Consider the following 21,790-nt stretch of genomic DNA (forward strand, 5'->3'; position numbering starts at 1 on the left):
CAGAGCCAGCACGAGCATATGATCATGGTATGCTCTGGTCAGCGTTTCCCTTGAAATTCTTGCACAGGCATTTTCCGGGTCTGACCACAATTCTGGCATGTTTAAAATTCCACAGGTCCTCTTGATGCACATTAACCAAGGTATTTTTGGGGCACAGGGCAGCATTAGGAATTCCTGGAGCTCAGTTCTATAGCTGACAAGATCTTGGCTACTCCAGAGGCGGCGCCAAAAGGTTAGCGGTTTAAGGCCGAGGTCCTCGGTGATGGGTCTCACGCCCAGGTCCAGTCTAAGTGGTAGTAGTGGCGTACTTTGGGGGAGGTTTGTCAACTGCCTAAGAAATTTGTTTTCAGTAATTATAAGACATTGTGGTTGGGAGTGGCCCCAAAGCTCACCCCCATAGGTGACAGCCCCCCTTGCCTGGGCTTTGTAAATCTGCAATGCTGGGCCTAGTGAGCGGAATAATGGCTTACTAGCTATTCTCAGGATAACCCCCGCCTTCTGGGATAATTTCATGTCAGCTTTTATCTGGTGTGCCCCCCATGTTAGATGTTGATTCAATGTAATCCCCAAATACTCAAATGTATACACCCTTTCAAGGTTTGTCATACGTAGCGTGGGATTAGGGCGATTAGAGGGCAAGGGGTTCAGGATCATAAACTTAGTTTTTTGGGGGTTTACTTCGAGTCCCCTGACAACACAGAAATCCAGGAAGCCATCCAACACTCGCTGGATGCCCATTGGCGATCTTGAGAGCAGCAGGGTGTAACCTGCAAACATTATTGCGGGCACCCTGCTGCCGCACAACTTCGGGGCATCAATGTTAGGAACCCTACGCAGGTGCTCGATCACCCCGTTCACAAAGAGGCAGAACAGGGTTGGTGCGAGCACACATCCCTGTCTCACCCCTCTGCGAACGGGGAATCGTTCGGTTAATTTACCGCTTCTCCCACACCTGACTCGTGCGAAGTTGTTGTGATGTAGTTTTGTCAAGATCGCCAATATATCTTCCGGGACACCCATCTCTGCCATAACCTTCCACAGTTTGGATCTGGGGACCAGGTCGAACGCTGCGCGCAAATCCACGAAACCGTGTATAACGCGCAGCCCTCGACCAATGCTGTCCTCCAGTACATCAGATTCAATCTGAATATTTGATCCACTGTGGATACCCCCCTCCTAAATCCCGCCTGATACGGGCTCAGTATCTCTTTTTCCTCTAACCAATTCTGTAGTCTGTCCAACATCAGCCTACCGAAAAGCTTCTGCGATACGTCGATAAGGCTGATGGGACGATAGTTGGCGGGAAGCAGTGGCAAACCCTTTTTAAATATTGGGACCACCTCAGCTCCCCGCCAAGTATCTGGGACCTCCATCCCACCCAAGATCGCATTGAATATCACCATAAGATAGGGGGCCCAGATCCCTGGCTCCTGCTTATAAAGATCCCCTGGTACCCCTTCTAGACCTGGTGCTTTGCCTTGTGCCAAACCTGCAATGGCCACCCTCTCTTCTTTTTCCGTGAAGGGTTCACCTCCTATGGTGCTCAGTGGAGTATAGGGACCATCTCTCATAGCCTCTTCCTCTAGTCCATATAGGGATTGAAAATGGTTTTGCCACACACTTGGTGCGATATTTGGCTCAATTGCCGAGGGAAGATCTTCAGAGCCATGGGTAACTATACGCCAAAATGGTAGCTAATGTGCCAGAGAGTTCCTCCCAATAATCTTGATCCCATTCGGCCTTGGCATTTGCCAGAAGTTTCTTATATGCCCGTCTCCTAGTGTGGATTTCCTCCCTGCTTTGGCCCGTATTAACAGCAAGGAGAAGGTCTCGCTTAGAATTCCTGCATGTGACATTGTACCAACTCTTTTTGTATGTACCTAAAGTTCTACCTGCTCCCTTTTGGAATAAAAATGATTCCAGTGTGTTTATTAAATTTTCATGTATTTGGCCCAAATAATTTTGGTTTTCCCCATTGCTATTTTCTTCCCCATATGCGAAAGCCATTCCCAACAGGGGTATTATTTTGTTATAAAGCCTGGGCAACTTATCGCTACCTGAGAGTAGATTTTCCCACCTCACTCTCCTTCGGTTATTCTCAAGGAGCAGCCCAGACTTTACTCTTTCTTCGTCTTGTCCCATGTCCTCATTGCCCGGCAGTGCATATTCAAGCTCCAGGGCATTATGGTCGCTGTCGATTCTATCTATTATCTTAAAATCGGCGACTCGTGCCCAAGATGACAGTTGGACTAGGACAGAGTCCAATCGGGACTCACTTCCTACCTTATTGAAGGTACATTTACTAGGGGTGTCCGATTTAGTATGCCCATTACATGCCCTAAGGCCATAGTTAAGTGTAAGGGCGGTTATCTGTAGGGCGAGCGGAGTCCATGCCCTCGGTGATGGTGACTCCGGAGCCGGTACCAACCATCTTATGTCCTCCTCTAGGGTGGGGCCATCAAGTAAGCCAGGGAGCGGCTCGTAATGGGAGTTCAAGTCACCTCCAACCAGATAGTGGGACTCCCTCGGCAATTGGCTCAGAAAGGTGGAGAGTTCCTCGATCATGGACGATACCCTTGTTAATGGTACTGGTCTTGAATAGATATTTATTAATACCAATTTGTCCGAATTTGGCCATTCCAGCAAAACCGCCAATATATCGTCAGAGTCTACAATCAAGGAGTTAGCCTTGCAGCTCAAATGGGTGGCTACCCAGATAGCCAACCCTCCTGATGGTCGGCCACGGCCACCCCATTTTGCAGGTTTCGAAAATACTGCAAACCCCTGACAGGGATATTCTTCTCTAGCCCAGGTTTCCTGGAACAAGCAGATACTTTTTGATTTAATAAAGGCAACCCATTCATCACAATCCACTTTGTTACCCAACCCAGCAACATTCCATGAAATCAGGGTCAGTGAGGGTGGGATTTTTTGTTGTTGGAGGCTATGGTTCGTCACATTTACAGGTGAATTTGCCATTTGTTGGTCTAGCCCTCCCCCTTCGCCTATCTGTCCAGTCGTGCTACTACCAGGGTGAACTGCTGCATGATCTATGAATACTTGCCGATGTGCAAGGTCATCTATTGGGGGTTGGTTCCCTCTCACGATGTGTCCCATGATGTCATTTCCCACCTCATTCGCCTCTGTGAGTTCTGGTTGTGGCTCCCCATTAATTTCCCTTATGAATTGTCAATCGACTGCCTCAAGACTACTAAACCTATTATAGGTAGGGAGGTAGAATGGCTGGTAATTTGGATGTGGCCTCGAGACTCCTCTCACTGCTCCCCCCTATCCACCCCCTCTCCTGTTAGGGGCCTCCCAGCCCTCTTCCTCATCATATGCACTTGGATAATCGGGCACCCATCTGCTATTGTAGTGAGCATCCCTTCTTCTGCCATTATTGGTCTCCCATTCCCCCCTCAATTCTTGGTGATGCCCCCACCTTTGATTATGTACTAAATGTACAGCCAAGGGGTAAAAGAATGAGAGGGGTAGGGGCTAAATGGGATTCTCTTGATCCTGGTAGGGCCAGTTGCAGATATACGTAACTGTCCTGGCATCGCGAAAACTAACCAGGACACAGTCCCCGCCAATTGTTTTCCTCGTATTACCTACCCACATGGTCCTTCTCACCATAACAATATCACTCATTCCACCTGGGGGCAAAGGTCTGTTTTTAGATAGCCAATCAATGGCTTTATTTTTGAGGGATAGCACCGTCTCTACTGCATTAGATTTTAATTCGGGTACCCCCACCAGAATAACTGTGTAAGGAGACGCCTCCGGTGGTAGATTTACAGTTCTGGTGGAGTAGTTTTGCCTATATCCTCCAGGTTGTTGATCCCTAGGTAGATTTTTAGAAGAATTATCATTAACTATAGGAAGATTGGTTGTGTTTGAATCAAGTGATGAAAGTAATTGGGAATGTGCTGGCTGGCTAATTGGAATTCCTGTGGGAGTGGAAACCCAGGATAAGGGTACTGGGGTGTGTGTTGACTGGCTAATTGGGTTGCCATTGTCCACAGGCTGGGTGGTCTTGTTTCCACTTTGTTTTTGTTTTGGGTTGTGAGTGATGGGTACAGCTTTTTTTTAATTTAAAGTTGTATTTATTATCTCCGGGAGTTTTTTTGGCATCAGGTCTAGCCCCCCTTTAGCTCTTAGTGTGTCTGATTTTAAACTATCTGCCAATTGGACTGTCGACTTTTCAATATTTACAAGTCTGGCTTCTATTTTTATCAATCGAGCTTCTAAGGGGCCTAGGAGAGACCTCATAAGTGCACCTATGTCTGCTAGTGTAATGTCCTCGCTAGAGGATGTCAATGAGGTATTATTAAAATTAGATATTTGGTGTAGGTGTGCTATATCAGTAAGTGGAGCCTCTCCTCTATCCTCAGATATTCGGGCCCTACTACTACTACTACTATCCCCCATCCTAGAACTATTCTTAACAGGATTTGATTTAGATGTTTTTGCTTTCCTCCCTCCCTTAGATGGGCCGCCCCTCTTCCTTTTTTGAATGGCTCCTTCCTGCGCCCCCTTGTTAAATCTGTGACATTCTCGGTGACACTAATGGAAGCCAAATAAGTGCAGGGGGTTGTCGCTGTGGGATGTGATAATCGGCCACTCGGAAGAAGGAGCAGGCTCATATCATTTAGTTCGGAGTTTGCAAATGAGTGGTTGGCTCCAGAAGCCCCGGTAGTAGAATCATTAATCTCGGGTCCTCCCTCTGGTGTTTTAGCCAATGCTAAGGGGCCTATCGACGATCTCCGCACCCAATCGATTTCCTGAGAGATTCGCCGTTCGAGCCCTTCAATGTCCTCAATCAGCAATGATCCCGCCTTCACAAAATAATTATCAAGTGTACCTTTAGCAGCACCTGCTGCAGCCAGTGACGATTTGCTCCTTGTTTCCCTGGTGGACATTTTAAGAGCGTTGAAATCCCTCGTACTAAAATCGGCACAGTTTGAGATCCAAACGGGGTGGCCCAGTCCCGGTCTCTGTCGTCCTCGAACGGCCTCAAACGGCCCGCCCTTTGCCCGGGCTTCGCTCCGTGCTTCGTACCGCGCGCATCCCGCGTGCGCGGGTATTACTATAGTTATATACGTGTGTCCTGTGGGCATGCCTTGCAGGGAGAGCGGGCCAGGTGGTGGTAATCAGCCTCGCAGGGACTCCTGGTTGCTGGAGTCCCCAGCGTCACGCTCGCAGCCCTGCACGCCTAGCACACAGCGCGATTGGAGCACAGGTGGAGCCCAGGTGAAGCGGGACCCGCGGAGCGGGTCCAGCGAACAGTTTTCCTTTGGCAGATGCAAAGCAAGTTTGGCAAACTAATCAGGAACACACCCTCCATTATTTGGCGCAGTGGCAAGAATCACACCCGATCCAAAGAGAAAGGCAGGTTTTCAAAGATCCGGTGTGCTGTGGGCGTGCCTTGCAGGGAGAGCGGGCCAGGTGGTGGTAATCGGCCTCGCAGGGACTCCTGATTGCTGGAGTCCCCAGTGTCACGCTCGCAGCCCTGCACGCTTAGCACACAGCGCGATTGGAGCACAGGTGGAGCCCAGGTGAAGCGGGACCCGCTGAGCGGGTCCGGCTAACAGTTTTCCTTTGACAGATGCAAAGCAGGTTTGGCAAACTAATCAGGAACACACCCTCCGTTATTTGGTGCAGTGGCAAGAATCACACCCGATCCAAAGAGAAAGGCAGGTTTTCAAAGATCCGGTGTGCTGTGGGCGTGCCTTTCAGGGAGAGCGGGCCAGGTGGTGGTAATCGGCCTCGCAGGGACTCCTGATTGCTGGAGTCCCCAGTGTCACGCTCGCAGCCCTGCACGCTTAGCACACAGCGCGATTGGAGCACAGGTGGAGCCCAGGTGAAGCGGGACCCGTGGAGCAGGTCCGGCGAACAGTTTTCCTTTGGCAGATGCAAAGCAGGTTTGGCAAACTAATCAGGAACACACCCTCCGTTATTTGGCGCAGTGGCAAGAATCACACCCGATCCAAAGAGAAAGGCAGGTTTTCAAAGATCCGGTGTGCTGTGGGCGTGCCTTGCAGGGAGGGCGGGCCAGGTGGTGGTAATCGGCCTCGCAGGGACTCCTGGTTGCTGGAGTCCCCAGCGTCACGCTCGCAGCCCTGCACGCTTAGCACACAGCGCGATTGGAGCACAGGTGGAGCCCAGGTGAAGCGGGACCCACGGAGCGGGTCCGGCGAACAGTTTTCCTTTGGCAGATGCAAAGCAGGTTTGGCAAACTAATCAGGAACACACCCTGCGTTATTTGGCGCAGTGGCAAGAATCACACCCGATCAAAAGAGAAAGGCAGGTTTTCAAAGATCCGGTGTGCTGTGGGTGTGCCTTGCAGGGAGAGCGGACCAGGTGGTGGTAATCGGCCTCGCAGGGACTCCTGGTTGCTGGAGTCCCCAGCGTCATGCTCGCAGCCCTGCACGCTTAGCACACAGCGCGATTGGAGCACAGGTGGAGCCCAGGTGAAGCGGGACCCGCGGAGCGGGTCCGGCGAACAGTTTTCCTTTGGCAGATGCAAAGCAGGTTTTGCAAACTAATCAGGAACACACCCTCCGTTATTTGGCGCAGTGGCAAGAATACCAATTTAGTATGTAAATGAGATCAGATTTCTTTAATTAAGACAGTGCCCGGCTAGCGGGCATTGGTGCAGCAGGGACAAAGGTGGGGAAAGGAGTGTATTTGCAAAGTTATAGTGCGACACTCCGGCAAATAAAATAGCACCACACGAAGCATAAAGATGGGGGAGGGATGGGGAACAAAGGAGGAAGCATCCAAGCAGATTTCTGTAATTAACACAGCACCCACTTTGCGGGCATCCATGCAATGAGGAACGGAGCATATTTAAAAGTTTAAAAGAAATGCAAAGTCTGTTAGTAAGTGGCCGCCATTACTGAAGCGTACAGTGTCTGTTAATTAAAGAAATAGATCTCTGAACTGCTAATGAAAGCTCCCGAGTTAGGACATATGTAAAATGGTCAGTCCTCATGGGAGGTAACAACAGAAAATAGAGAGGTACTAAGTAAGGCCAAATACGCCTATTAACAAATCAGAAGCCAACATTTACTAAGGACAATGATGCAAGCCAATGAAAAATATGGGCAGAGAGTGGGCGGAGCTTCAAGTCCATACCTGAATACAGCATGCCGCTATTAGACAGCGAAAGCGCTGCCTAGGCAAGATCTCAATAGAACCACACAGTGGATTTTCTTCTCCCTAATACTTAACCTCAAAATAATATTTCAGATTTTCCCCTTTTTTTTGGTGATCTTCTGACATCTGTAAAGACGCTTCCATTACCTTCAACTGTCATCTCGACCCGGCAGTGGTGAACCATCTTTTTTTTAAATACCAACATCCCATTTATGGTATTTTATCACCTTTTTTCCTTGTTTTGCCCTATTTTAATACTCACAGTTATTATCTTGTAGGCATTCTCCTGACGCTGTTACCATACTCTAGCCTTGAGATGAGCTCTATCCCTTGTAATTAACACCCACCTTTTCTTTCAAAGTGAAGCCTTTTAAGATGCAAAAATGAATTGCCTTTTCACATCCATTTGCAGACCGTTTGATTTCTGTGGCAATTGGCTTCAGTAAGTAACTTTTTGAGACATGGTTTGATAATTGTTTTAATACATTTGCATTTGTTCTCTTAACAAATCCTCTGTCTTATGATGAATGGATTTCAGAACTATTTATTTGGATAGCAATAATGTACCCTGTACAGACAATATCGACAAATTGTATTGTCCATTGCCTGTCTTTTGTATTATACATACTCTTAAGTTATCTTAAATTCTTCTCCACTGTGTGATCACTTGAAAACTGAACACGGTCATGATGAATCTAAATGTTATATCCTTTAGTTTGCTCTCTGTCAATTATTCCTTTGCTTGAATTAAGGCAGACAATTCTTATTATTGACTAACAAGTTACATTCATTGACATTAATCATTTGAGAGTTTTTGATTGTGTAACTTGATGATTCCACTAGGAATCATTGTTCTCTCTTCCCTTGAGTGCCTCTGATTCCACGTGGCTAAATGGGTATCCTCTGTTTCTTATTTATTGGAAAGCTTTACAGACAAACTCTGAAAACGTTGTCAAATTATTTGACATCTCCACCACGATCATTGCACAGGGAGGGGAAACATCCTTTACAACGAAACTTTTACAACGCAGTGCTATTACAACGCAGGTTTTACAACGAAAACCATTACAACGCATTGCACTGGGGGGGCGCTCTAGGATAGGGAATAGATTCAATTTACTATCCAACACGTTCCCTAGTATCCACGGGGACTGGAGTTGGAATAGTAAATTAAACTATTCACTATCCAGCACCCCAAAGCGCTATGCGTTGTAACAGCATGCGTTGTAAAAACTGTGTTGTAACAGCATGCATGGTAAAAGCATGCGTTGTAATGTCATACATCCCACAGGGAGCAATTATGCTTGCTAAAATGTCACCATTTTTGTTTAATCACAAATTTGTTTTTTTCCACAGAAAAAACGTTTCAGCTCAAGAGCAAAATCCCTTTCTTCTATTCCTCTCCCCCAACTTTGGAGAATTTTAGTCCCCAGTCTATTTCAGAAAGGGATTTACTGGGTCACCTTGAACAATTTTCAGGGTGAGAAAATCTAAGGATGTTTCAAAAACATTCCAGGAAACCCTGCCCTGGATAGCCCCCCTCTCCAACCATTTTGTAGGATTTACTCATACACATTATACAATGTGAGGAAATATTATGCATGGTAAGAGGATTTCTTAGTGGAAAGGATCCTTTCGGAACACACTTTGGGCCCCATTAGGATGGCGGACGGACTACTGTCCGCCCGCCACCCGAACGGTGCCGGCAAAGGCTGCCAGTGGTGCGGCAGTCCCGTACTGTCAATTAGGATGCCACTGCCACCGAGGCAACCCGCATTCACAACTTGTGGTGGGCGGGCGATGCTTACAGCACCGCCTGACACAATGTTGTGAATGGCCTTTGTGCATTGGCATGCACAATGCCTGCCACCTAGTCCCTGCCAATGTTGGGGGGTACCATAGGCACCCCCCAAGTGCAGGCCCCTCACCCATCACCCCCCTGGGGGCCCTCAACAGGCCCCTGTAGCAAATACTGCTTGCCTTTCCATGGCGGAGTCTCCGCCATGGAAAGGCATGAAATATGCCACATCATAATATGGATGGCGGTCTCTTGCAGACGCCGCCACCATATTGTGTTCCTTTTCCGCCCGGTCGAGATTTCGACCGGCGGAAAAGCGGCAGACGGTCTTTCCGTCCGCCGCAGTGCCCCCGCCATACTAATATGGTGGGGGGATAACCATTGACTTATTGCGGGCTGATCACCACCGTCACCCGGCGGTGGCGATCCCCCCGTCATCATAATGGGGCCCTTTGTATTCAGCCATTCCTGCTTGTTAATCAGATTGCATGCCTAAATGGCTTTGTGAATCGGGTCCATTAATTCTCACTTTCTAAAAGGATAAGCCCTTCATAATATTATTTGAAGCACCAGTGAGCACAGTTTGGCTAAGGTCATTGACATGTGCACCTAAGTCGTCAGCAGAAGATGGGTAGATACATTAGAAATCGTGCTTCCCTGTCCTCCTGGGGGCCCAAAGTACTCCAACTTGCATAATGAGCAGATTTCAAAACACATTTGTAATTTAAACATTGCGGCTGTACTGTGTTTTGGAGTAATAGATAACTTCAAGTTAGAGCCAGTTTCAAAGTGCATGACTATCCTATTTATTTGATATTGCGCTTTTGGGGTATAGGCTAATAACTCACTTTGCATTGCGCTATTGCAGTACAGGGTTGTTAGAAATGGGGTTACCAATTCTACAGGGGGTAGCATGGAGCAGAGCGGGCAGGCCAAACTGTGCGCATAAACATGGCATCAACAATCTTAGCAACAGGAGGTACACCTAAAACATGTCAGGCATAAATCACATTTACCATGGGGGCATAAGCATTAGCCCCGGACACCAGCCTGTGGGCATCAATCGCCTTAGTTTAGGCATAACCTGAGCATCATCACCTTAGCAGGGGGCATCCGACACATAGTGCAGGGCATCAGGCATTACCTTAGGGGAAACATCCACACATTTATGTAACTCCAGCGGGTCCTCTCTAGGCATCACACAACCAGCTATAAGCAGCTCTTCAGCCCAGTTCAGGAGGCCTATACTACCCTTTCCTTCCCCCTCTAGGCCTCTCACGTCCCAACACTATGTGGCCCAATCGTTGCCACTGCCCTCTGTCCAGCGGGGCAGTGGTGTCCAGCTAGAGTAGTTCTGGGTATCGCTGGAGCCCCTCCACAACAAAATCACTGGGCCCGGGGGCGGGCACCGACCCTGTGCCCCGACCCCCCCAACACAGTCTAATGAAGCCCCCACTCACCAGGCTCCTCCTCATGCTGCAGGCGTCTTCAGGGCTGCTCTCTTCCGTGGCAGGCGCGGGCCTTCCATTTCCAACCAAGAGCCCCGTGGGTCAAATGCAGCACCTTCTCACAGCTTCAGGCTACTTGGCTCCCCACCCGGGTCCCTCCTCTTGGGGGCCCGGGACTTCAGCAGGCAGCAGGGATCTTCGCCGCGGAGGGGGCAGGCACCAATATAGTGACTCGAGGCCCCCCTCCTCCCTCACCAGATGATCGCGGCACTGTGGGCCCTCCTCCACCCCTCTGGCTTCTCCCTGTTGCGGGGCGGGACTTCCAGCTTCTCCTCAGGCCCCTCCAATCAGGGTGCAGCTCTCGTGGGGCGCGGCAGCCTCTACCAATGGCTGCGCAGCGGACCGGGGGGGCGCGGCACCCAGTCCGGTGCCGGCCCTCCCTGCCTCTAGGGCTCAATGCGGCCTTCTCACTTCTGTGGCGGCTCCCCCTTCACTCTGGGGGCTGCGGCGACGCTGGCGGCCACGGCGCTTCGCGGGCACTTAACCGGCAGGGTGGGATCTCGCTCTGATTATAATTCTGCAGCGGCGCGGGCCCCCACCACTCTCGGGGGCCTTACCTGTCTCTGGGGCAGCCGCTCCTTCTTCCGGGTCGCGGCGGTGATTGCTGACTAACGCACGCTTTTTCAGGCGGCCCTGGGGGCCGCGGCGGTGAGTACCTCAGTAGCGCCTATAAGGCAGGCTAACGCGGGGTGGGCACTCGCTGTGAGAACCCCGAACCAAGGCGGCAAAAACACGGAACATGTGAAACACATTACAGATATTGAGTTAAAAAAACTAATTAACAATGACAAAACCAGCAAGTAACAAAATATAATAAATACATCAATTATATCGCTATATCCCAATAGTTACAATTGTATTCCTACCCATGTAAACAGTTAGCCTTTCACTCTCATAATAATTAAAATATCTTGCACGGAAATGAAGCGGATGTAATATTGGACCCCAACCTCAGGAGTAGTGAGATTTCAGCTGCAATGCAATAAAAAGCGCACTCAAGGCTTCTGAAAAAAGTTCACTGCACTCAAATAATTCAAAGCAAAGAAAGAGTAGTAGGGCAGGTCGAGTACCAGTTTTGAAGACTTTTTCGGAACAGACTGGTCATATTACATGAACATAAAATTCCAGGTTTGTGTAGGTATGTTTGTGTTAGTTTACTGCATGTGTGAGTGACTAATATTTATAAAAGTGACATATATCATTGGGCATGAGCATACCATGTATTATGTTTTGAGGGCTTTGTGTCACGACTTTCAGTTTCAATTTGTACTGTTGTAAACACAAATACTACAAAACCAGCAAATATACATAAACAAAAAATACAGATAACACCAACCTAATGAAAGGCTCTTGGGTTCAACCTACATTAACTAGTGATATTTTTCACTTTGGTAACTTGTGTCAAGTTGTCCATTTTGTTTACTGTACGCAAAATATGAACATTAATGTTTGCTGTCACAAATTAAATGAAGCAAAATAGTTATCGACTTATAAATATGAAATCCCATGGTAAACAGCCATCTATGAGACAAATAATTACAGATCGAAATATATTGGATCATATTCACAAAAGTAAATATGGCCAAAATGCAAGTTTACACTTGCTTTATGACTGCCAGGAATTCACAGAGGGACTTCTGACAGGCGAATCCTATTTATTTGCGCAGAGATTGCTACCAATAGTGTGGCGGTCTCTGCACCCGTGAATCCCAATAAGGTATTGGAAAATGGGCCTTCCAAATAGAGCTTAGCCTTGAATGTTTTAGAGCAGTCACAAACAAGTATCAATCCATCAATCACGGTACTTTTAGAGCAGGGCTATTCACCCATTCGGGTCTGAAGTGGCCGAGTAAGAGGGGTTTCTGCAGTTCATTCGAAGAGCCAGATCTTGAGGGCCTTTCTGAATTGAAGCCGTGAAGGTGATTACCTGAGATGTAGCAGAAAAGAGTTTTAGGTCTTCGCAGCGAGATAGAAGTACCTTCCTCCGGCCGAGGTCTTATGGATGTGTGGGATAGTGATAGGGCCAGTGGAGTGGATGGGAGATGTCTGGTGGGTGTGTAGAAGGAGAGGCAGTGGTTGAGGTGTGCAGGTCCTGTTTTGTGGAGGGCTTTGTAGACAAGCATGAGGAGCTTGAAGGTGATTATTTTGTTGATCAGGAGCTAGAGAAGGTCTTTCAGTATGGTTGTGGGCATTCACAAACTGACATTTTCCAGTCTAGAAACAGTAGAATGTTTAATCCAGCCACGGTCTGGTGTAAATCACTTTCTAGGGCGAGAAAGGAAATTAATTTCCCCAGATTTTCTGGGGGTCTAGGGAATGATTTTCTACACAGGGAAAATTCCCTGTGAAAAATAAAAATGACAGTCAAATGCATTTGCACAGGAGATCCTATTTCCAGTGTACCGAGTTCTCCGCTATGTAGAGTTCTGCAAATTGGGAACAGGACCCTACAGGGATTGTCACCTGTCCTTGCCAGAAATACTCCTGGAAAACTGCACCGGGCGGGGCTTTCCAGGCATACTCCTGAGAATGTTTGTGAATTCTAGAAAGTCAAACATTTACATCCAGGCAAAGGAGGAGCTCTCTGCACACCATTCTTCGACTTCCTTTGTAAATTAGGTGTCCTACATTTTCAAGTACTATATGTATTCTGATCCATGTTGGTCAATTTCAACAACAGTGTAAAATCTACCTACTCCTCACCGTCCAGTCCCATGCATTATAAAGAATAACATACTACAAATGTGGGTAAAAAACGGATATTGAAGTCCATTGCCCTTAAATAGACACATAGCTTAGGTCTCGTTCCTTTATACCAGCATGGACTACCACTTTATCTTGCAATATCATTACAACAAAATAGCTGGAGGTTCTTTATCTCACACAGAATCTGTTCATTTAAAGAAAATTAATCTTACATATCAACTATAAACATTTGTTTCTGGTATTTTACTTAGTGAATGTATGCTTTGATTCTATTGTCATACAAGCAATTATATATATTTTCGGAAAAGTTCTGAACTTAGCATATATCAAAGCATTTGCCATATGAATACACATGTTTTCAAATTTCTTTTATAAATCACTTATTATTAGATACTACAACCCTCATCTTAGAAAACAAAGAAATCTAAGGGCCTGATTTAGAGTTTGGTGGGCAAATCTTTGGTCAACCTGCCTCATTTAGAGAGGGACAGAATGTGAATATTTTGTTGGCAGAGTACCCCAGAGTATGTAATGTCAGAAGAAGAATATTACAACATCCGCCCTAGTTAGGGTGGATGGTGTAATGCCTTTTTCCCATGTCCATCACCACTAGGAAAAGCCTGGCGGTGAAAGACAGGAAATAACCAAGACCCCCAACAGCCTGGGAGAAAACTACCAGAGTTTGGTGGGCCAAAACAAACTGCAACTATGGGAGTTAGGTTTTGAAAAACAAAAAGTGTGGCGAACGGTTGTCATGGCGGTTATTACTGTCCACAAAAGTTTCCTACATTCGCAGGAACTGCCATGACTCTAAATTTTGGTGGTAGAGTACCCTCAGGATGATGAAGGTATTGTCCTCCAACCCAGTCCACCAAACTCTAAATCAGGCCCTAAATTGCTCATATGCATTGCCAACTCAAGTATTTTTAGAAGACATATAGAAGACAAAAATGTACTTCATTTCCAATGCAGTATGCTAAAAGTGGAGTACCTGAGCTTTTCAGTTCTTCAGCGCTGTACTGATACAGAAGATCATAGGTTCCGCCCATTGACCCAGAAGTAAAATAGTGAGTCCCAAAGTCTTCAAATATTCTGCTGTACAAAGCATAATTGTACTCCAAAGGCAAATGTTGTAGAGATTTTAAAAAGACGTCAGAAATCCAAAGTTCATTTTGTTTCAAAGTAAAATTTGAAACTGAGATCACTTTGTGGACCCTGATGAAGTTGGAATCCTAGATAAAAGAACAAGAAGAAAAACATCTGGCATTAAATTACATACATATAACATATCCTGAAATGGTCATATCAGGCCACTTACAATTGTGTGCTCATAGATCCTCTCCACAGATATGGACATATTTTGATTCAGTTGGATATGATGTTTTCCCCCGGGTCAGGAATAAGAGACTTGCACCGCCACTTATACAGAACACATTTCTACAGTTAAAATCTATTGGGTAAAATCCCACGGAAATCAATATACAAACACTGATTTCTTTGGTTATCCCTCAAGGCAAATCTTGAAACAATGGACATTTTGTCATGGGACATACCACGTGTCTCCTACCAGTTGATTGAGAGCCACCAGTAGCTCCCAGACACCTTCAGAGTAGCTCACAGCCTTGAGTTCCTTTTTAAATATGCACAATGTAATAGTTAAAGGAAGGCTGTGTTTATTTTACATTATTATGATTCGTCTGCAGATAGCAGGGCCTGATAATGAGCAGTGCATGGTCAAATATAATTCCCAGGCTGTGGCTAGGTCACAGGGGTGAACAACTGAAACACAGAGGTATTTAACTCTTAAATCAAAGTCCCTGTCAACTCAAAGTTACCTTAACAATTAAGTTAACTCTTCATTTCAATTTTCACACATTTCAAAGTGAGGCATTTACAAACAGCAGACCACTTACTCACAGTGGCCAGTAGACACCGTGCCATAAGCATAACGGAACAATATAGGCATTTGTTTTAAATGAGAGAAATGTAAAGGGCAGACAAATGTTCCATATGATGAACTTATTTGCAGATTATTTATCTACACTTTAAAGTTCTCCCATTAAAAAAATAAAATATTGTATTTTGTGGTATACATGTAAGGTTCCCACGTGTGGTGAAAGTTATGTCCTGTGCAGCAAGTACATACAACACAGGCTCTCAGGCACCCATACAAATATACCCCATTCATTAGCACACATGTTCATACATCCCAATAGACCGCACTGTCACTGACATACATGACATCCCATAGTGGCCTTAGTCATAGTATTATGTTCAAACCATAGTATCTGGCTCTATGGACATTAGGCTTAAAACCAATTAGGCTGAACGTGGGGGTGTCTTGTAACAGTGCACACATTGTTTAGCCTTCGGTAACTCTCAATGATTTTCCCTGATCAGAAGTAGCTCTCACTACAGACAATGTTGGAGACCCCTGGGATAAATTGGATCCTGTAGAATCAGTATTTCATACAGGACAAATTCCAAGGTAGGTTAGTAAGAAACATTGCAGTAGGTTCTGCATTGTAAAAATGTAGCAGATGAGTCCAGCAATGCTATGGATTGACTGAGGAGGGCAGAGAATGCCAGGGCCATGACTGACCTAACAATTAAAGAGTTCTTCCTGCTCTGTCACTGATTATGGGTATTGTAAGCAATTGTAATATATGTGACTTAAACATCTCTACTTATCAGAATGAGCACTGCATAAACCACACAATCACATTATAAATAACTTTTATAATGGTGCGTTGCAGATATGAAGATATTTCCTCTTTTTACATTTTTACCAATCCAACCAGAGAATTCCATTAGCTAACACATAAATATGTATCTCTTAAACTCAAAATAGTCAAAGGGCAATATAGAAATTTCTTTTAGGAAAAATCGTCATTCTTCTGTTGGTCTCGGAAATAATTTTTTTAATTTTTACTAAAAGGAGAATTTGACAGCAACAGTAAATATGCGTAGGTTGAACAAGAGACTGAGCTATACAAACTTGGTCTGATGGCTCAGTGGTCTAATGCATCTATCGTGGGGTTCTTTGTTGGGCCCCACAAATATGTTATGTTACAAAGGCACACTACCAGGAATGCCACAACTAGCAAAATGCAAGTTTTCTGATTTCTCAGATGCTAATATAATTTGTTAATGGGTACAGATTAGGTTGACCAAGAGGCCTCAAAAGAACTTAACACCTGAATGTTTCCATTATATGTTTTGTTAGCTAATATCTCTGTTCTGTCTTCTTCACACAGAGAAGTGACTGGGCTGCTTGGCTTAGATATGTTTACCCATGTGATATAGTAGTAGCAAACACAATTATTTTTAACTTGAACTAAAACAAGCATTCTCAATTCCAATAGGCTTGGCTTTAAAGTGCCTCATTCAGCACTTACAAGGGCACACAGCTCAGCTCAACATACACTTACACAGGCTCACCACTCACCTGGTACTCATACAGGCACACAGTTTACGCTGCACTCACCCAGACACATACTACCCCATCTCTCATATAGACACATCTTTCACCATTTTCTCACATGGGCATGAAGTCTGTGGACAGAGACATGAATGTTTATATTGGCCAGACCTGATAACATGAAAAGGGAAGAAGGGTTACATGAGACCTCTCACTAGAGAGCCATCCTAACATTAAGTGAAGCCAGAATTGGTTGCAGTATCTTGAGTTAAGCCCTTGGTTGCAGTCGGTAGTTATACTTAGGACCTAGTTTCCATAGGAAAAGCGATTTTTTTTCCCAATAATTTTTACGCCGGTTGACGAATCTTCGCAAATTTTTCAAAACTAGTAGCCCGTTCCCGTCAGCTCCTGTCTTGAAAGTTTCAGGGTGATTTGACAAGCGGGGGCTGAGAAAAGTGGGTGGCCCAAAAAAATGTGTTCCCCAAGTAATTTTCAATAGGAAACTTTAGACACGGCTGCAACGTGAACTGCTAGACGGAAATACACAAAATTTGGCAAAAAGGTATTCCTTGGTTCAGAAAGAATCCTTATTTTAAATGGTGCAAATCAGTTCAGTAGTTCCTGAGAAATTTTTAAAAGAAAAAGTTTCGATATATAAGGATGCAGTGGAGTCACGACCCCTCCCGAGCACTAGCTTCACTGTGATTTGCTGGCAACACTCCAAACCAGGAAGTGTTGGCAGCCATCTTGTCACTCAGTAGAACTGAGTCACAAGAAAACAGTGAAACAAAGTTGAAAAACAAGAAAGGGGGGCAGGGTAGAAACACCCTGACCCCTAGGCCTGCTCAGGGTGTCCCACAAGCACCCCCAGGTCCAAAAATATATTTTTTTTAAATGATGCGCGGGCTCCCGAGCTTCATTTAATTGAGGGTGAAGAGAGATGGGGGGTTGTGCCCTCTCAATTAGTCAACGTCGGTATGGAATAAATGTCATACGTTTCACTGATGTTTATCACGTGCTTGGTCTTTATTTATATTTCCATAAATAAAGTGCAGACAGAAATGGTGAAGAGAAAGAAAAGCCGACACGTGTTTCGCCCTAGTGGCCCAATGGCCGTGGGCTTTTTCAAGGCAGAGCTTCGTTGTAACAATTAATCTTCCTATTCCTCTGAAAGTAAAGATTTTTTCTTCACCATTTCTGTCTGCACTTCATGTATGGAAATATAAATAAAAAACAAGCACGTGATAAACATCAGTGAAACGTATGACATTTATTCCATACCGACGTTGACTAATTGAGAGGGCACAACCCTCCATCTCTCTTCACACTCAACTCTACAATGGCTCTTGGGTGTAGCCATTCATGAGGAGTGTGCCACAACTAAATTGGGCCCTGACAATTGTAGCGCTAAAGTACAGAACTTTCTACCCAATCAGCAATCTATATTGATTTAATCGAGGCCCGGGGTGGGTCAGGTCCCGGGGGCATTGCCAAAAATTATTAGCGGGGGCCCAACAGCCCCGGGGACTGCCACCTCCCAAGGGCTATGTACATAATATACGGGAGGGCACTCGGCCCTCCTGCAGCCCTGGGGACCAACACCCACATGCCCCAGGGACCACCACCTCCCCGGGGCACTAATCATGGAAATGTGGAGGTCTGTTATGGACCCTCAAGCCCCACCACCTCCCCGGGGATTTGCACTCATGGGGAGGGGGGTCGCTTGGCCCCCCTCTTGGAGCCCTTAATGGCCCTGGGGACCGCCACCCCCCAGGGTCGGCTCTTGCAGTGACCCAGGGTGCCCACCCCCGGGACACTGCTGTTTGCTATTGCAGGGCGGGAGCCGTGCGGCTCCTGCCCTGTCATAGCAAACTTGCTTTGGATTATGGAAGCGAGAGCAGGGGCACCTGCTCTCCCTTCCAAAATCCACAGCCGATTGCTTTTCCACACGGGGAGCCGCATATCAACAGCTCCCCGTGTGGAAAAGCAATGCCGGCTCCTGCAGGAGGTGGGAACTGGCGGAACCATGAGGGCATTGGGGCTCCCCACTCGGTCCCCAACGGATATGCCAGGCCCCGGGGGATGCGGTCCATGGGGCAAATGTAAATTATTGAAAGCGGATAGTTTTAAAGAAAAAATAATTGGAGTTGAGACCCTAGTGTTGCGCTCAGTGCAGCCCCCTGGTGTGAATGCCAAGGGGTGCCCGGCTCCCATCGCGGCACCCTGGTCTGAACGCCTGGGATGCGTGGCTCCCAGCATGGCTCCCTGGTGTGAACCCGAAGGGGTACGTGGCACTCAGTGCAGCCCCCTGATGTGAACACGATGGGTACGCAGCTCTAAGTCCCGCTGGCTGCGCAACTCCTACCAAAAATAATTCAGATTTTTTTATATATACCCTGTTATATATTGGGTTATTGAGTGGCTCTAAAAAGAGCCCTTGTGTTAATTATGAGTCTCTTGCAGATACATGTAAGTGCATATGCAGAGCTTTAGGTTGTTGAGAAACGCTCTTTTCCCTTCATTAGTGAAGTGTGAGCCATCACTCCTGTAGATGCCCTCCATATGGAAATGTATATTGTTGTTCTATATGAAGGCCATTCTATGGTCTCTGATATAAGCAGAAACAGCTTTATTGACATTTTTTCTAGCTTTCTCAATCTCTGGACAAAATTGATTGGACCACTTCCATTTCTGTCTTTAGCATATGTCAGAGTATACAAAAGCAGTTTGGGGGAAAAGCAACATCAATTCTGCAAAGGTGTCCTTCATTAGCATTTCCAGACCTACCCCATTCAATGTGCCTAGGTCATTGCCACCACAGTGCACAATCATGAGGTCAGGTGGTTGAAGATGCAAAAAGGTTTTAACCAAAAGCATCAATTGGTGCCACTTTAATCCTCTCCGCCCAATCCATTTAATATCTACATTTTGCAAAGCTAGGTCTTTGTCAATATCTCTGTGTTCAGCATACCTTTTGCACCAGAATACATAGTTGTGCCCAATAATCCACACTGAAAGCATCTTGAAGGGATCTTTGTAGCTAATGAAAAGATCTCTGAAGCTGAGGTAGTCAGTTGGTAGAATAAGAGCTATCTAAAATGATGGACAAGATTCTGTTTTTAAGAAAGTAGACATTTGATTGGCTGTTTAAGAATTTACTTTGTTTATAAAGCATGTTTCTTATTGATTAGTAAACAATGTTTGAAAGGTACAGCAGAAAGGATAAGGGCATGTTTTGCAAAATCAACCACACTTGCTGTTCTTATTGGCAACATTTTGTGATGAACTTGTGACTTGTCAGTTAAGTTGAATGTTGCATGAGCTGTTGCTATGGAAACTGGCATTAAGCAGAGGGGGTGAAGAACTACGTTGAAAAGTGTTATTATCTATGACCAATGGAAATGTAAATTTCAATTTGAAAATCTCTGGGAAGCAATCCCATTTGTTTATGTGTAATTGTATGGAAAGATAGAGGGAAAGCTTGCCATTACTGGTTTTACCTTGGAGAGTCTGGTGATCTATATTGACTGTGTGTAAAAGAAAACCCTGTCTGAATGTGTGAGATTTTTCATTCAACAGATTTATTTGAAAGGTAAGTTATATATTTTTGAGATTTATTTAAAATACATTTGACATTATTATAAAACTGTGTTGTTTTAAATGTAATAATAAATGTAGACATGTATATCGGATTATTTTTTATTGTACTTGAAGTTTGTTTAAAAACAGTCTGTACAGTAATATACATATTTTAAGTCTGTTGAAAAGTGTAGCTGAATGATGCCTCTTATTTTTAGATAGTTGGTTGAACATGCACTACAATTGTGTATTTTCAAAGATGTTCATAGAAGGTGTAGTTTATTAGGCATGATTTATTCTTCTCTCTACAAAGGTATATTTTAATGATACTGCATAATTATAGATAGCTTGGTAAAATGTAGCACAATTGCGCTGTTTGAAAGATGATCACATAAGGTGTTAATAATTACGTTTCTGTTATTAGTTTGTACAGAAGGTAAAGTTAAATGATGTCATATGTTGTAAGATAGAATGGAGAAATAAGGTGTTGTTAATTATGCTTCTTTTTGTAGTTTGAGCTAAGGTATAAATGAATGATGCCACATAATTTTATACATATAACGATGAAGATGTATAATAAAAGTGTGGTTTTAGAAATGCTCATGAAAGGTGTTGTTTATTAGGCTTCTTCCTTAAGTCTGTTGAGAGGTATAGTTTGATGATGTCGCATATTTCTGGATTTAATGGTCAAGATTTGGCTCAAAAGTAAAACAACACATTTTACTCTTTGTGGTATGTTGTAGTTATGTACTTAACTACATAGTATGTAATGGTACATGTATTTCTTCAGATTGTATTTATATAGCTGTATGCATATTTACTGAATTATTGAGATGTGCCTGACTGATTACAGGAGTGCAAAGGTAGTGAATATGTGATTTTATAAGTACATGAGAAATGATTTTCTGATTCTATGTTCTGCAATCACCCAGTTAGTATTCAAGCACTACCCATGCATTCATGCAATGACTCATGCAGTAACTCATGTAGTGGTAAAATCTGCCAAGCACTATATATGCAGTCCAGCAATCCTCCAATCACTTCCTGAGGACTCTTTTAATCACTCAGCCATGTCCTTATTTAATCACTGCACCAAAACCCAAGCAATTATAAATTCATCATGCTGTCAACTTTCAGCACTCTAATGGGCAGATTTATGAAGGCCTTGCGCCGCTGGTGAGTCATTTTTAACATGGGAAAAAGTGATGCACCGGCGTCGCAAGGCCTTCATAAATTTGCCCCTAAGTATCCAGTCACTATCCATGTACTTGTACAATGACTCAGGCATTAACACATACAGTGCTACAAACAAATGTGCACTATCCATGGAGTCCCCTGCCCACCTACACAGTGCTGATTCACTCCTCCAATTACCCAGGTAGTACCCATGCAGTCCAGCAATCACACTGTCACTCACCGTTCACTACTCCAATTATCCATCCAGTAGCATGTCTTTATCTAATCACTGTGCCAAAAACCCAAGCACTTATAAATTCACCATACTGTCAACTTGCAGCACTCTACATATCCAGTCACTATCCATGTACTTGTACAATGACTCAGGCATTAAAACATACAGTGCTACAAACAAATGTGCACTATCCATGGAGTCCCCTG

At 45.1% G+C, this 21,790-nt stretch overlaps 1 protein-coding gene across 2 annotated transcripts in view; it reads right to left on the minus strand.

Moving 5' to 3' along the window:
• LOC144818001 (complement component C6-like) overlaps positions 1-21,790 on the minus strand; it is a 909,016-nt gene that overhangs the window by 418,609 nt on the left and 468,617 nt on the right. For both annotated transcript variants that reach the window (XM_078675007.1, XM_078675006.1), the window contains exon 8: positions 14,165-14,405. In XM_078675007.1, the coding sequence (XP_078531133.1) occupies positions 14,165-14,405 (241 nt within the window). The remainder of the gene's footprint in view (positions 1-14,164; positions 14,406-21,790) is intronic.

Source organism: Lissotriton helveticus, chromosome 2_1, assembly GCF_964261635.1.
Source record: "Lissotriton helveticus chromosome 2_1, aLisHel1.1, whole genome shotgun sequence".
Classification (NCBI taxonomy): domain Eukaryota; kingdom Metazoa; phylum Chordata; class Amphibia; order Caudata; family Salamandridae; genus Lissotriton; species Lissotriton helveticus.